The sequence below is a fragment of the Papilio xuthus genome, unplaced genomic scaffold (assembly GCF_000836235.2).
Source record: "Papilio xuthus unplaced genomic scaffold, Pxut_1.1 DF829758.1, whole genome shotgun sequence".
Classification (NCBI taxonomy): domain Eukaryota; kingdom Metazoa; phylum Arthropoda; class Insecta; order Lepidoptera; family Papilionidae; genus Papilio; species Papilio xuthus.
This window is the reverse complement of record NW_013528891.1, coordinates 3,131,931-3,146,184: the sequence shown is the minus strand read 5'-3', so window position 1 is coordinate 3,146,184 and position 14,254 is coordinate 3,131,931. Positions and strand designations below refer to the sequence as shown.

General features: G+C 33.8%; 1 protein-coding gene across 8 annotated transcripts in view; it reads right to left on the bottom strand.

Moving 5' to 3' along the window:
- The window catches only part of Adamts-like (A disintegrin and metalloproteinase with thrombospondin motifs like), a 138,315-nt gene that overhangs the window by 25,778 nt on the left and 98,283 nt on the right, over positions 1 to 14,254 (bottom strand). For all 8 annotated transcript variants that reach the window (XM_013326060.1, XM_013326038.1, XM_013326077.1 and 5 more), the window contains one exon: positions 8,365 to 8,916. In XM_013326060.1, coding sequence (XP_013181514.1) covers positions 8,365 to 8,916 — 552 coding nt within the window. The remainder of the gene's footprint in view (positions 1 to 8,364; positions 8,917 to 14,254) is intronic.

Below are 14,254 nucleotides of genomic sequence, written 5' to 3'. Positions count from 1 at the left end.
GGTGGCCACGGCTCGACGCGGAGCTGGAGGAACGCGCGCGCACGTGCGCCGCGTGTCGCGACCAGAGGGATGCGCCGCCGTGCGCCACTCCTGTGCCTTATGCCTGGCCTTCGGAACCGTGGACCCGGCTGCACGCGGACTTTCTACAACATGGTGGGCGATATTACTTGCTCGTCATCGATGCTCATTCTAAGTGGATCGAGGTGTTTCACATGTGTGGCGGAACATCTGCGGCTACGGTGGAAAATAAATTCAGAGAATTATTTGCTCGATTTGGTATTCCTAGACAAATGGTTACGGATGGAGGGCCACCTTTCACTTCCTGTGAATTTGAGGAGTTTTTGAAGACAAATGGTGTAGACCATATAGTTACGGCACCGTACCATCCGTCGAGCAACGGGGCGGCAGAAAATGCTGTAAAGACCGTGAAAAAGGTCATCAAAAAAGCTCAAGTGGAGGGCGAAAATGTCGACCGCGCGTTAAGCAAATTTTTAATGCAGTATCGCAACAGTACGCATTGCACCACACAACGCGAACCGGCTGTAGCCATGCTCGGGAGAAGGCTACGGACGCGTCTCGATCTGTTGCGTCCCGCCGCCGCCACGGGCGAGGCGGTGGCACGCGCGCAATGCACGCAGCTCCGGCACGCGGGGGGGCGCGCGCGCAATCTTGGTGTCGGCGATGTCGTACTAGTTAGGAATTACGGAAAAGGAGACAAGTGGATGGAGGGAATAGTGACAGAGCGTACGGGCAAGGTTACCTACGCGGTTAATACCGGTGATAAAATAAAGACCAGACATATTGATCAAATAATTCCTAAGAAAAATTTGCGTCACTCGTGGCATATACCCATTCAAAATGAAAATAGTGAAGATAATGAATGTTCTCAGGTACAGGGGGACGACACTGCGGAAACGAGAGTACCAGCGGCGCGCGAAAGCGTTAATTCGAGTTCCACTTCGAAAACAGACGAAATTTCGTGTGCTTCATCGTACGAAACTAATATTGTGCCTGAGCTTTCGATCCCCACTCAAACACCAGAACAAAAGCGTTATAATTTAAGGCCACGCCAAATAAAAAAATGAAACTTTAAAATATACAAGTATTCACATTACGTTTAATAGATATCATAATTATTATTCTTTTTTTTTCGTAATTTTTTTTTTATTTCCTTTTTTTTCTTGGTTTTGTTTTATTTTAAGTTACTTTACCTACTATTGTATTGCACTTAATAAACATAATATTTTCATATTTCCCTAGTTAGTACTAAAAACTATTTTTCTTAAATTTCGTTCTATTTTTTATAACAATATCCTTGTGTACAAGTTACCGTCAAGTTAAGTTACGATTAAGTTTAAGTTTTTTTTTTGTTTATTTAAAAGTCTTATTAATTTGTTTGCCTGATTGGAACTAGCAACATTTTAAGGGCGGTGTATGTGATGGTAGCTTGGTTAATTTCACACTGTTTTTGTAACCGATTAATTTATTTATATTAAACAAAAAAAAAAAGTTTTCTTTTCTTGATTAGTCATTTAAGTTTGTGCAATTATTATTGCTTTAATTTTCATTGTAATTCATCTGGAGAGGGATATTGTAATGTATTATTGTTAATGTAGGTAGGTGATGTCAACCTACCCTGTTAATTTGGCAAAATAAATCAGTCCCCAGCTAACCGTCGTTTAATTCATACCATATATTACAATAACAATAGTTTTAAAAATATTCATAAAAGCTGATTTTGAAGGTTAATATTAGTTTAACGGTTTGTTTAGTTATTTTATTAAAATGTATTTCCTAAAATATGAGTCATAAAATATTATTTATAAATTAACAAAAAAGTGTTTTTTAATATTAATAATGTAAATTTAACTTTAAACTACTGATTTTTATAATTATCTTAAATCTTACTAATATTATAAATGCGAATGCTTGGATAGATGGATAGATCGATGTTTGTTTGAAGGTATCTCCGGAACGGCTGCGTATATCGCGCTCAAATTTGCCATAGACGTAGGACATAGTCAGGAAGAACACATAGACTACTTATTAAGTTTTTTTTTTACATCCGCACACAAAGAGTCGCGTGCTACAGTAATAAATAAAGTGATGTAACGTCCGCTCTATAATTTATTTATTTGAATATCTTTTACCTAAAACACTGCTATCCTTGTCTATTTTTGGTTTTGTAAACTTACAAAACAGTTTTTAATTCATGATTCATGATTAATTCGTTAAAAGCAACATCCTTATTGTACTCGTACATTTGAATAAAATGCAACGTTTTATAAACGTCCCAGTCACGAAGTTACTGATAACTGCGAAGATTAAGTTTTGAATGAAATATTTCTCACGGTTTCAACACGTTCACCGCCGCGTCTAGCGTGTTCATTTTCATAGGAATAGTTGGGATATAGAACGTGTGTACGATCCTTGTCCCCACTATTAAGAGTTCGAAGTGGACGGGGATTAGGTCAGCGGAGGAACTGTTTTGCCTTGCACTTGACAGAACCAAATATTTAAAATTAGCGGCCAATCTTCAAGACTGAAGAGGCACTAGAAGAAGCTTAAAAGATTAGTGTAGTCAAAACACTCATCTCTATAAATGGATAGGATATTGATTAAAAATAAAATATTTTGCTTCATGTCGATTTAAACGCGCCTTTTGATGTTACGTTACATCTACATTATTAGTGCGAATCTACACCACCGCTGCGAACCGCAGTCAGCGCCAAAATGGCGAAAATCAACTAGGCACAAAATACTATGTTTTACAGCCATCCATTCATAGAGGTACGTGAGTAAAAAACTTGAAAATGGCAGTGCTATATTAAAAAATTTAAACAAAATGTATATTGGTAAAATGTGTTTATGTTATTTTATATTATTATTCTCTACTATTTACTTTTTATTGTACTAAAAATATGTTTACTAAATGTCAATACATAGAATGGAGTGTGAAAAATGTAGACTAGAAGGTAAGTAATATTATTTTATTACCTAAGCACGTGTGTCATTGATATACTATGTTGCGGTGTAACAATAAAACCGTACTTTTGAAGAAAGTTCGAACATTAATTCCAAATAATACTTTCGTATATTTGTGGCGCATAATTTGAAACCTTATTAAATTCGTATAATATTCTAAAAAAATTACTAGCTTCACTAGCTGTTGCCCGCGACTCTGTCCGCGCTGGATAAAAAAAAACATTATTAGTAGCCTATGTGTTTTTCCAGATTATGTTCTATATGTATGCCAAATTTCATCGAGATTTGTACAGCCATTTTGGAGATACCTTCAAACAAATATCCATAAATCCATCCATGGATCCAAACGTTCGCATTTATAATATATTTATAGTACAATGTGTCAATTTTAAAACTAGAACTTAGTTGCTAGATTTAACAAAACCTGTTTTAACACTTTGTCTACAACAAGCGTAAGATTTGTCGTACTTTATGTGTAAGTAACCGGTTGTAACGAGAATTCAAGGGCATGTAATCAATAGTGCACAGTTGTGTTTTGTATTGCGACAATTCATCCTCCCCTTACCTCTACGGAGGGTCGGCACAGGATGTACTCTTTCACACAATTCATCGATACTTTCTTTACTCTTTCTCTATCTTTTTTAGACAGTATTAGTTACAATAATTTGGCGCGAATGACGGGCTTTCGTTACAAAGTCCAGTGTCAGAATGAATAGTGAGGGAACATAAACGTCGTCATTTTAGTAAGGCTAGTGTTGCGTCAATACACTGGCACATTTTCGGATTTTCTTCCTAACGCTTTATAGGCCATAGTCCTAAGAAAATATGGATGTATTGTGTAAAAGAGGATATGCGTAAGAAGGGGGGTAATTCAGATATGATGGCTGTTAGAGATGTATGGAGTATCCTCCGTAAGCTTAATGGCCTGATGATTACAAAATATTTCTGTAGGCATTTTAGTACATATTTATCTACGATAACTCTTATTCCAAGTTAAATATAATGACGTGTTCCTAGGAATTCCCCGTCAAATACTTTTGAAGACTCAATAAGTCGAAGTTTTTTGCATAATATCTCTTGACATTCCAAATACATATTATAAATGCGAATTTGGATGGATGGATGTTTGTTATAATGTAACACCGAAACAAATGAACGCATAACCATTTAATTACAGTAACTTACTATCAAAACTTTAAACTTGTCAAATACTGGCTGTAAAACATTTTTATATTGCGAAAATTAAAAAAAAACATGCATTTGAAATGATCGAATAAAATATGTCTTTTACCTTTAAATTATTTCTTATTAACGGTATTTTTTACGATTCAATCAATTTGAAATTTGTATTTTGTGATCGATACATCACTAATTTGGTACTTAAAGTGTTGCCAAATTAATAGTAAAAATGTTTTATGGCGTATATTACTTTACCCTTTTGGTGTTACCGTATATCAGTAAAATCGTGAACAAAATCAGACATCCCTTTACAACATTATAATACAAATTTTAATGATAAACATTATAATGCATACAACTCGTTTCAAATACTAAACAGGTTAATGATCCCGATCTGTCAACAATCACAAAAAAAGTACCAATTTCAAGGAAAAATCTGGAAACTCATATGCGTATATGCATTTTGCTGACTTCCTTAGTTTTTCGATTTAAGCTTATGACGTCACAATATGGCGCGGGTTCACACACTTACACACGGAGACTTAAAACTTAATAAGTAGCCTAAATGTTTTCAAGACTATATTCTACATCTACGCCAAATTGCATCAAAATCCATGCAGCCGTTCTGGAGATACCTTCCAACAAACATCCATCCATCCATCCAAACATTACCATTTATAATATAAGTAAGATAATCGTACTTTACATGAACATTTTGCTTTGAAATCTTACAATAATAATTTCCTAGTTTCTTCAATATCAGAACCGGTATTATAGGAAACATATAAACAGGCTAGTATTAAAATGACATTAGTAGTAATGACACTAAACATATATGAATATGACCTCATCATACACAAATAAATCATGGAAAAACCATCACATAATTTCCTTAAACATAAATTAATTCTACATTGATGTATTATGTAATTGTCTAGTTAATTTAATCAAGAAACAATAAGCCTTCGTATAAAACAACTGTTAGGAAGAAAATCTGACACTGTGCCGGTGTGTTAGCGCAACACTAGCCTTATTAAAATGTCATCGTTTATGTCCCCTCACTAATCATTCTGACACTTGACTTGGTAACGAAAGCGTGCCATTCGCGCCAAAGGATTCTAGCTAATAATGTCTAAAACTACAATGGTGAAATTGTGATATTCCTTTAGATTATTGATTTCCAACATAGTCCAGATTGACACCCTGCAGTCCACGGGGCATAAGAAAGAGAAAAACAAAGATGACAGTTCATAAGTTGAAGAAGAAATGTTGTGATAGGTTCACAGAAGCTTTGAAATTGCTCTTCTATAAAAAAGTTTGCGTATATCTATGAGCGTCGGTGGCTCAGGGGTTAAGCACTTGACTTGTAATCTGCAGGTTCGAATCCCGCCAATAAAATCGAAAAGTATTGGTACATTTGTAGATCTGTACATATGTATGTACATTTATCCTACGTTCTTATGGTAAGCATAGTGATGCAACCTGCACGTATCTGTGAAGATATTTAAAGGATGTGTCAAAAAACCAACTCGCACTGGGCCGGCGTGGTTGACTATGGTCTAGTCACCCCTAACTTAGGGGAGGCTTAAAACTTTTATGATCTCTGCTTTAGATAAAGAGTATGCATAAGGCATATAAGAATATTGAAAAAGCTAATAAGTGACAAATGGTAAGGTACAAAATGAATTACACTTCTCTGACAAGAAGTACAATAATATTGTTGTCTCTGTTTAGTTCTAAGAGGATGAGAGAGATAACAAGTTTCTACACTTCGGCAGTGCTTTACAATAAGGGAAAATCCAATTGTTTATAATAAAACGTGACAATTGCTAATGTAAAATTTAAATTGCTAATTAAAAAAGTAAATAATATTTATTTATTCAAGTGATTTAAAAAGGCATTTGTTATGTTTATATTTCGAGGTAAATTTCATTTACATTTACTATATAATATGTATTCTAACACATACCTGTCGCAGGACCTGTTCAACAAAGGTTTTGGAACAGGTATTGGAAGAGGTCAACGCCCCCCTACATGAGCTTTTAAAATTATACGTATAATCAGATAACAGTATTTATCAAATATCAATAAGTATAATGATTTATAAGCTTCTAATATCATCGACAGGATTAAAAAGAAATAGACAGGACTATAAGTGACTAAAGAAATAAAACGTTTGCATTGCGTTAATCTTACTAATATTATAAATGCGAATGTTTAGATGGATGGATGGATATTTGTTTGAAGGTATCTCCAGAACGGCTGAATTAATCTCGCTAAAATTAGGCATGGATGTAGAACGTAGTCTGGAAGAACACATAGGCTACTAATTAAATTTTTAATTCCGTGCGGACGAAGTCGCGGGCAACAGCTAGTACATGAAGCAAGCAATTTTAAGATACTATTATAAGCCATTGCATTGTAGGAATATGTAATGACATATATTAGACGAAAAGCAATAAAATATAATACTCATAAGAATATTCTGAGACATCTCATAAATCATAGTACACATGAACTAAGCATAGACAAAACTAATCGTATATAAAAAAACGCTACCACGTAATCCAAAATAATAATGTCCAACTCTAATCTAGCGAATCAAAACAGTCTATTAACACATATCACGTGCAAGACTGGATTGGATAATAATCTGTCGACAGACTAAACAAAAAAAAAACTTGCGTCTGTTTTTTTCTTATTTCTCACATTTTCATCATTCATAAATCTGAACTAAACTTTTGTTTTTAAATCTGGTTTTATTCCATTGATCTTGTCCTGTTTTAATTCACATCATGCTAGATTTCTGTACCTTTATGACTACACTAGGCATGGAGAATGGCACATGACAAAATTGGTTACGTTACTGATTGCAAAATTCATTTTGCACTATAAAAGAAATTGTGAATTACGTATAATAGGTATAAATATAAGGAACGATCGTAATCCCTATCATATGCAGTGTTTAGAAAAATACCCAATTCAAAAATTATTCAACGACTATGGCTTCATTGAAAATTTCTTCACAAATATAGCACATTGTTTCCTAAATGTTCAGAATTCTTGGTGTAGTCTGAAACCCACGGTTACCACAGAAACCACAAACACATAACTTCACACGATCTCTAAATCTGTTTCTAAAATCAAACGTTATAAAGTTTATTGCAAATTAGGAATGAACCTTTGGCTCACATCGACGACTTATGTTCTAACCTTTTGGACACACCTTTTGACCTTTGAAACCGGCCTACACTAAGGATAAAATGATGTTGAGAGAATATTTCTCTATACTTTAGTCTTTATTTGATTATTATAATAAAACTAACAGCTCTTCATTTTATCTTTAAGTTATTCAAAGATATATCTTAAATCTTTTATCGTGGGTTTCTAAGTCCAAAACTCCGTTTAAAACATATATCTGTTTTGTCAAAAATGAACCGACAGATGACGATATATTTTTTATAGATATTTTGATGGCAGAAACCGACGATTAGAATTTTTAAAAATTCTTAATCTTCAGATTTTGCTTGTCATCAAAATGTATAAGTAATCATAAATTTAAACATGCTTTAAGTGTATTGATAGCCAAAAATGGTTTAAGAACAGCAACATGCTAAAATTTGCAGTAACATGTTTATTATTCAAACAATGTATTTTATTAATAAATAAAAATGAACATTGACATTGAAATCACATTAGACAAATGGACTATTGTTACTTAAAACTTTGATAAACAAAGGATTTATATTTTTGCTATAAAGATTTAGAAAGAACACAGTTGTTAATAATGTGGCAAACGAGCGAGCGGCCACAAAATCTCTGAAATACAGAAGCGACTGTTGCCCATAGACATACGCAATTGGAAATGCGTTGCCTACCTTTAATCAACGGAGAATGCACAGAATATTTTCCCTTCTCATGCATCTTATCATCCGGAAAATTCAATTCCATTTCCCATCCTTTGCTTATAAGGAAAAGGTTGGGATAGAGGACTAAAATTAGGTCTTTGGTACCACACTCTTGTTTTGAATTGCTTCCACTTTACGCCTGTCTTCCTTGTGGCCATGGTGCATCGGTCGAATCGGCCAATTCGTGCGAAGATGTTAAAGCGGGCTTTACCCCTTTTGGAATAAATACCGTCCTTAACTCCAACGAATTATTTGCCATCTTTTAGGTTTATAGTTGTTAAAAATTACTCACCGTACTCAATTCTTCATAGTCAACGCCATGTGGATGAGACTCGTTCGTTAACGCCCGCCACATTTTCAAACCATCCTTCTTTAGTAATCCCTCTTGCTTCCTAAGTACCAACTTCAATTGCCTTCCAAATGCTTCAAAATCTATTTTATGTACATCTTCTTCTTCATCTGGTATTTCATGTATATTATCACGTAACTTATCACTTAGATTACCTTCACTATCACTTATTTCACTTGAGTTTGATACACTAAATTTAACACTCACTGTATTATTCAAATCTCCTATTATATCAACGTCTTTGATGTAGTCTTTCGCTTTGTGAAACATTTCATCGTTTAATAACGAAGGTGGATTTTCTATTTTCCATGATTTTGTTTTATCGTGTGGTACTTTGTTTGGATTCGTTGTGTGGATGTTTGTTTTATGGGCGTTGTGGATGTGCCGCCTCGCTAAATGGTGCGTTAGTTGAATCAAATGGTATTCTGGTACATGGCTGTGAAGCTCCACGTGGAATACATTCCGTAATTCATCGGGTGTCATGTGCTCGTGAATCTGAAACAATCGAAATTAATATAATTAGTGGGGACATTTAAAAAAATTAGCTTTTACAAACAATTAAAATCATAACATTGAAATGAGTGTACTATAAATCACGATCTAATTATAAAATAAACAATAGGTTCTTTAATTATTTAATTCCTTAATTAAATATTTATACTGTCAACTAGCTTTGGCCCGCGATTTTGTCCGATCGAGCGAAATAAAACTTCATAGCCTTCATAACTGCGTTCTATATCTTAGCCAAAATTAAACGAGATCCTAATTTTTTCTTTCATAAAAACGAAAGATTCATTTACATAAAGTCGAACCTGAAGAAGTGAGAACTGGAAAAACGAGAAACCTCTATAAGCAAGAACTTAGACTCTCGCTTAGGATCCACTGCATGTAGTTAGATGCTAGCAAAACTAATTTTATTTACAACACCTTTCTTATTTTGTTCTTCAAGAAATCTGACAATAATTTTAATTTCATAATTTAGTGTTATTTGCTTTTTTTATTTCTGACTGTTTTATGTACAGCCTTCAAAGCCTGATCAGTTAAATGTATATCCGTATTGGAAGTATTTTTTTTATTTGTGCATATATAAATATGCACAAATGTCAATTGTAAGACTTGAAAACCTTGGTATCGGTCAATACCACACGAAACGTACCTTTCTCGGTACATATGAAGATTATTGAGAAGATAAAACTATGGAATATTAATATTTAATCGTCGGTTTCTGAGACCTAAATCTCTGTATAAAAACATATCATCCCTGTCATTATCTTTGACAAGGCAGAGATAACATCATATTCATCATCAATCTACCCTTAACTCTACGGAGAGTCAGCACAGTATGTACTCCATACATCTCTATCAGCCGTAATATCTGAATCCACCCTCTTCTTACGCATATCCTCTTTCACACAACCAACCCATAGTTTTTTTGGTATTCCTCTACCTTTAAAGCACAGATAGCAATATGTTTTAAATGTTGATTTTGCTCTTAGAAATCCACGGCAAGTCGGATTTGTTTTACAATGTCTTATTTATACTATTTTAACATTGGCACGTGCCAGTCAGAGTAAGAAAGACCAAGGTAGTCAAAATTTATCTTATCTCTATCTGATACTGACTGTCGTTGTCTTTAAAATAATGTCTGAGATTAAAAAAAAAACAATTAAATTATCGCTAAATCAAATGTAGTGGAGCGATTACTTTCCGATAATATTGTTTTAATTTTAAATTCGTTTTTAAATACTGAGACTTTATTAAGAAATTAATGTCTAGTAAATTAAGGATATTTTATTAACTGTTCTCTCTCTGTTTACTGTTAGAATAAACATTATTTATTAAATCTTACTAATATTATAATATTATAAATCATCTCAGCTCACTTTACATCCCCATTGAGGGGCTCGGAGCCTACTGTATGTACCTACCTACCTTTCCATAGTCAACCACGCTGTCCTAGTGCGGGTTGACTTCAGACATATCTTTGAATTTCTATGCAGATTATAAATAAGGATGTTTAAATGGATAGAAGGCTGTACAGATTCTGCTGAAATTTGACATAAATGTAGAACATAGTCTGGAAGAACACATTGGCTACTAATTTAGTTTTTTTTTTAATTCCGCGCGGATAGTCTTTTGAATATTATGGAATGTGACCTAAACAATAATACTTTATAATACATACGATAATGTTCATTATGCTAATGTTATTAAGGATTAAAATCGGATGGACTGTTATTACCATAAGCGTAGGCTTGTCGACCTCGATATAATGATCCAGTTATTATATAAGACGCATGAACTTATTTTGGACAAGTTTTTTTTATAGATTAGACTACGAAGAAAGTTGCATTGTATTACGTTACAGTATTTCCTGTTTAAGGACCCAAAGTAAAATAATATTAAGTTGGACATAGCATAAGTGTAAATAAATAAATAAAAGTGCACGTTGCGGGAGTGCACTGGATACGGGCGGCACAGGACCGGGCATTGTGACAATCGATGGCGGAGGCCTACGTCAAGCAGTGGACAAGCTTAGGCTGAGTATGATGATGAAATAAAAAAAGCACTTAAAGTATTAAAAATAGACTCTTGCATGTTGTTGCTTATGTACTATAGAATCCTAGTTGCATTTTAGCTCTTAAATATTATTATAAAGTTGAATACTAAGGAAAATCAATACCAAAAAATTCAAATACAAGGGAATGAAACCTTTTCCCTATGACTTATATTGTAATGACCCATTTGTAAACAATTTAAACACGTATCAATGCGATTTTAAGGTAGAAAATCCCTTGGCTATGTTATGCATAATATTTAAGTAAAGAAAATTTGAATATGAGCCTTAAGTCTAATAACGTTAAGTTTCATTTTGGTATATCGTTTAAGAAATTTAGCAATGATAGCTATAAATTGCAATATGAATCGATTGTATTATAGTTATTAAATTGAACCTTAATTCATTAAGAATACGATTCATTTTTAATTGTATGTACGTTGCAAAATTCGGTTGCGTTCGGATTTAGTGGAAATGAGTCAGAGACGGTCACGGATTGTAAGTAACGGAACTTAGCCTGAAGGTTGCGGCTCTAGAAAGTTTAATGATATTGGGGCAATTGTTTTGAAGGTTTTAGCATTAAAATTATACTCGTAAAATGCCCCAACTTAACTCGACTCGGCTGAAAGCTAAATCAACTAGTAACTAATAAAAAAAAGTACTTAATTTATAGACTAGAGCAAGATAAATGCTAGCTTACTCAAATGTAAATTAACCTACTGTCAGTCGGGATTTTTTTTAGAGAATCTTAGGTAACTCGCTAATACAAGTCTTATAATAAAAAAACAATCGGTAGAGTAGTTTTAATAATTAAAATAAGCATAAAAAGTAGTCTATGTCTTCTTCCAGATTGTGTTCTATATCTATGTCAAATTTCATCGAGATCCGTTCAGGCGTTCTGGAGAATCCTTCAAACATCCATCTAAACATTCGCATTTATAATATTAGTAAGACGAATAAATGTTAAAACCCATAATTGCTACCATTTATTTCTCTTATACTACTATTGAATAGTATAATTTATACTATATATTTAGTATTTTACAATCTATATGCTTAGCAATCCGACTTAGTAACGAGATAAAAGGATTACATAAGTCGACTTTCTCAGAGTTACCTCGTACACCAAATATGTTTGAATCACAAGCAATCGTGTTCGTAATCCTTAATGGATAAGGAAGTAGCTTACGTAAGTATTATCATTTAGTTCCTATTCTTATACTTACGGATTGCAAATGTTAATGACCTTTGAGATCTTTAAAAGTTAAATATATACTAATACTAGCTGTCGCCCGCGACTCTGTCCGCGCGGGATTTAAAATAGATGTTGGCAGATTCTCAGACCTAATCAATATGCTCACAAATTTTCATGAGAATCGGTCAAGCCGTTTCGGAGAAGTATGGGAACGAAAATTGTGACACGAGAATTTTATATATAAGATTATAAGGAGAATAAAATCATTCAGATGCCAGCAACGCATCTGCACTTCCCCTTGTGTTTCCCTTGGCCTCGTAATACTAAAAGACCCAGTACTGACTTGCTCCTTTAATATAAACTAGCTGTCTTAAATAAATAAAAAAAAACTTAATTAGCCTATATGTTCGTCCAGACTATCTATGCCAAATTTTATCGAGATCTGTTCAGCCGTTCTGCAGTTACCTTCAAACAACCATCCATCCATCTAAACATTCGCATTTATAAGTAAGATAAGGAAAGATGTGTTTCTTTGTAACGAATGAACTCAAAAACTACAAGACAAATTTCTTAACTTTAAATTATGTTACTTCGTAATTTTGTAGGTATTTTAACTTTATTTCGAAGTTAAAATACATATATAGATCTGTTTTAAAAATGGCTTGTGTTGTTTTGATCCGTTCACAGATTAAATCGCGTGTAATCATTTCAAAACTCTGTAGAAAATCTTTCAATGATTTTAGTAAATGATCATTGGAGCATAAATTTTGACATCATTTTTTTTAGGTTTTAAATATTCCCAATAACTAATAAACAAGCATAGATTTCGTAAATGTTTCGTCCGTTTCCGACGGCTGCGAATTGCTAATAAAGCGTAATATTTTTTCACACGTCAACTTACGGTTAACATCCGTCCGAAAACCTTGTAACTTACAACATAAGTATTCATAAGAAAAAAATCTCTTACATTTAAATGTTCCGATTTTAATGTTAAAGATAATCACAGCAAAGAGGTTAAAAAAAGCGCGCGAAAATCGCAATGAACTGTACCGACAAACATCTGACATTTCAGCCGCCATTTTGTACCCGCTCGACTTGACTGCCATCTTGGCTCGACCTTGCTCCAGAAAGTCGCTGGCTCGTTTCGCAAGTCGGTGGGAAAATTCGTTAATGTGTCTACTAAGATTTTTATTCCGTCATATTAAAGCACATCTAAGATTTATAACATTCTCGCAACATAATTGAGGCAACATTTGTTACTATTCAATACATATCGCTACTAGTAGTTATTACGACTTAAAAAGGTAAGCACTCACAATCATTCCGTCTCTTGTTAACTCTCTTATTAACGTATCTTAAGTAAGAGAGTAGTATTTAAATTTTACATGTCAGCATCCTCCCATCTATTTCATCATTTTTTTTTTTATAAGAGAAGGGGGCAAACGAGCGGCGGGAATACCTAGGTGATCAACGACACCCATGGACATCTGCAACACCAGAGGAACTGCAGATGCATTGCCGGCCTTTAAGGAAACGGTATGCTCGCTTCTTCTTCTTCTATTTCATCTCTCGAGAAATTATTTTGACAGAATATACTGACAGATTTTATTTTGGTACAAAAGAGTTTCCTAGTCTATTTCTCTATTGCCTAGTCACAGAATTTAATTTAGTATCCATGCTTCTTTCATAACAATCGGTGAAATCATTCTATCTTTTGTTAACTCTCTTATTTAAGTATCTTAAGTACGAGAATGTCACTTGCCTAGTCACAGAATTTAATTTACTATCCATGTTCCTTTCATACAATAATAGGTGAAATCATTTCATGACCTTAATCCAACGGATATACGTTTTTTTCTGTTACATTACTGTAATTATATCGAGGAACACGTCACAATATAGACGTATCCTTGATTAATAAATCGCAGTTCCTTTCATTGTACTTATAAACATAGTCGGAGCATTGTTCCGCGGGTCATTGTCTGCGAACAAAACTTGTTTTTGCGTCGATTCCTGCATTAACATACAAACGAAATCTCTCATAGCATATATAATATGTTATGCAAACGATCCGTTATTTC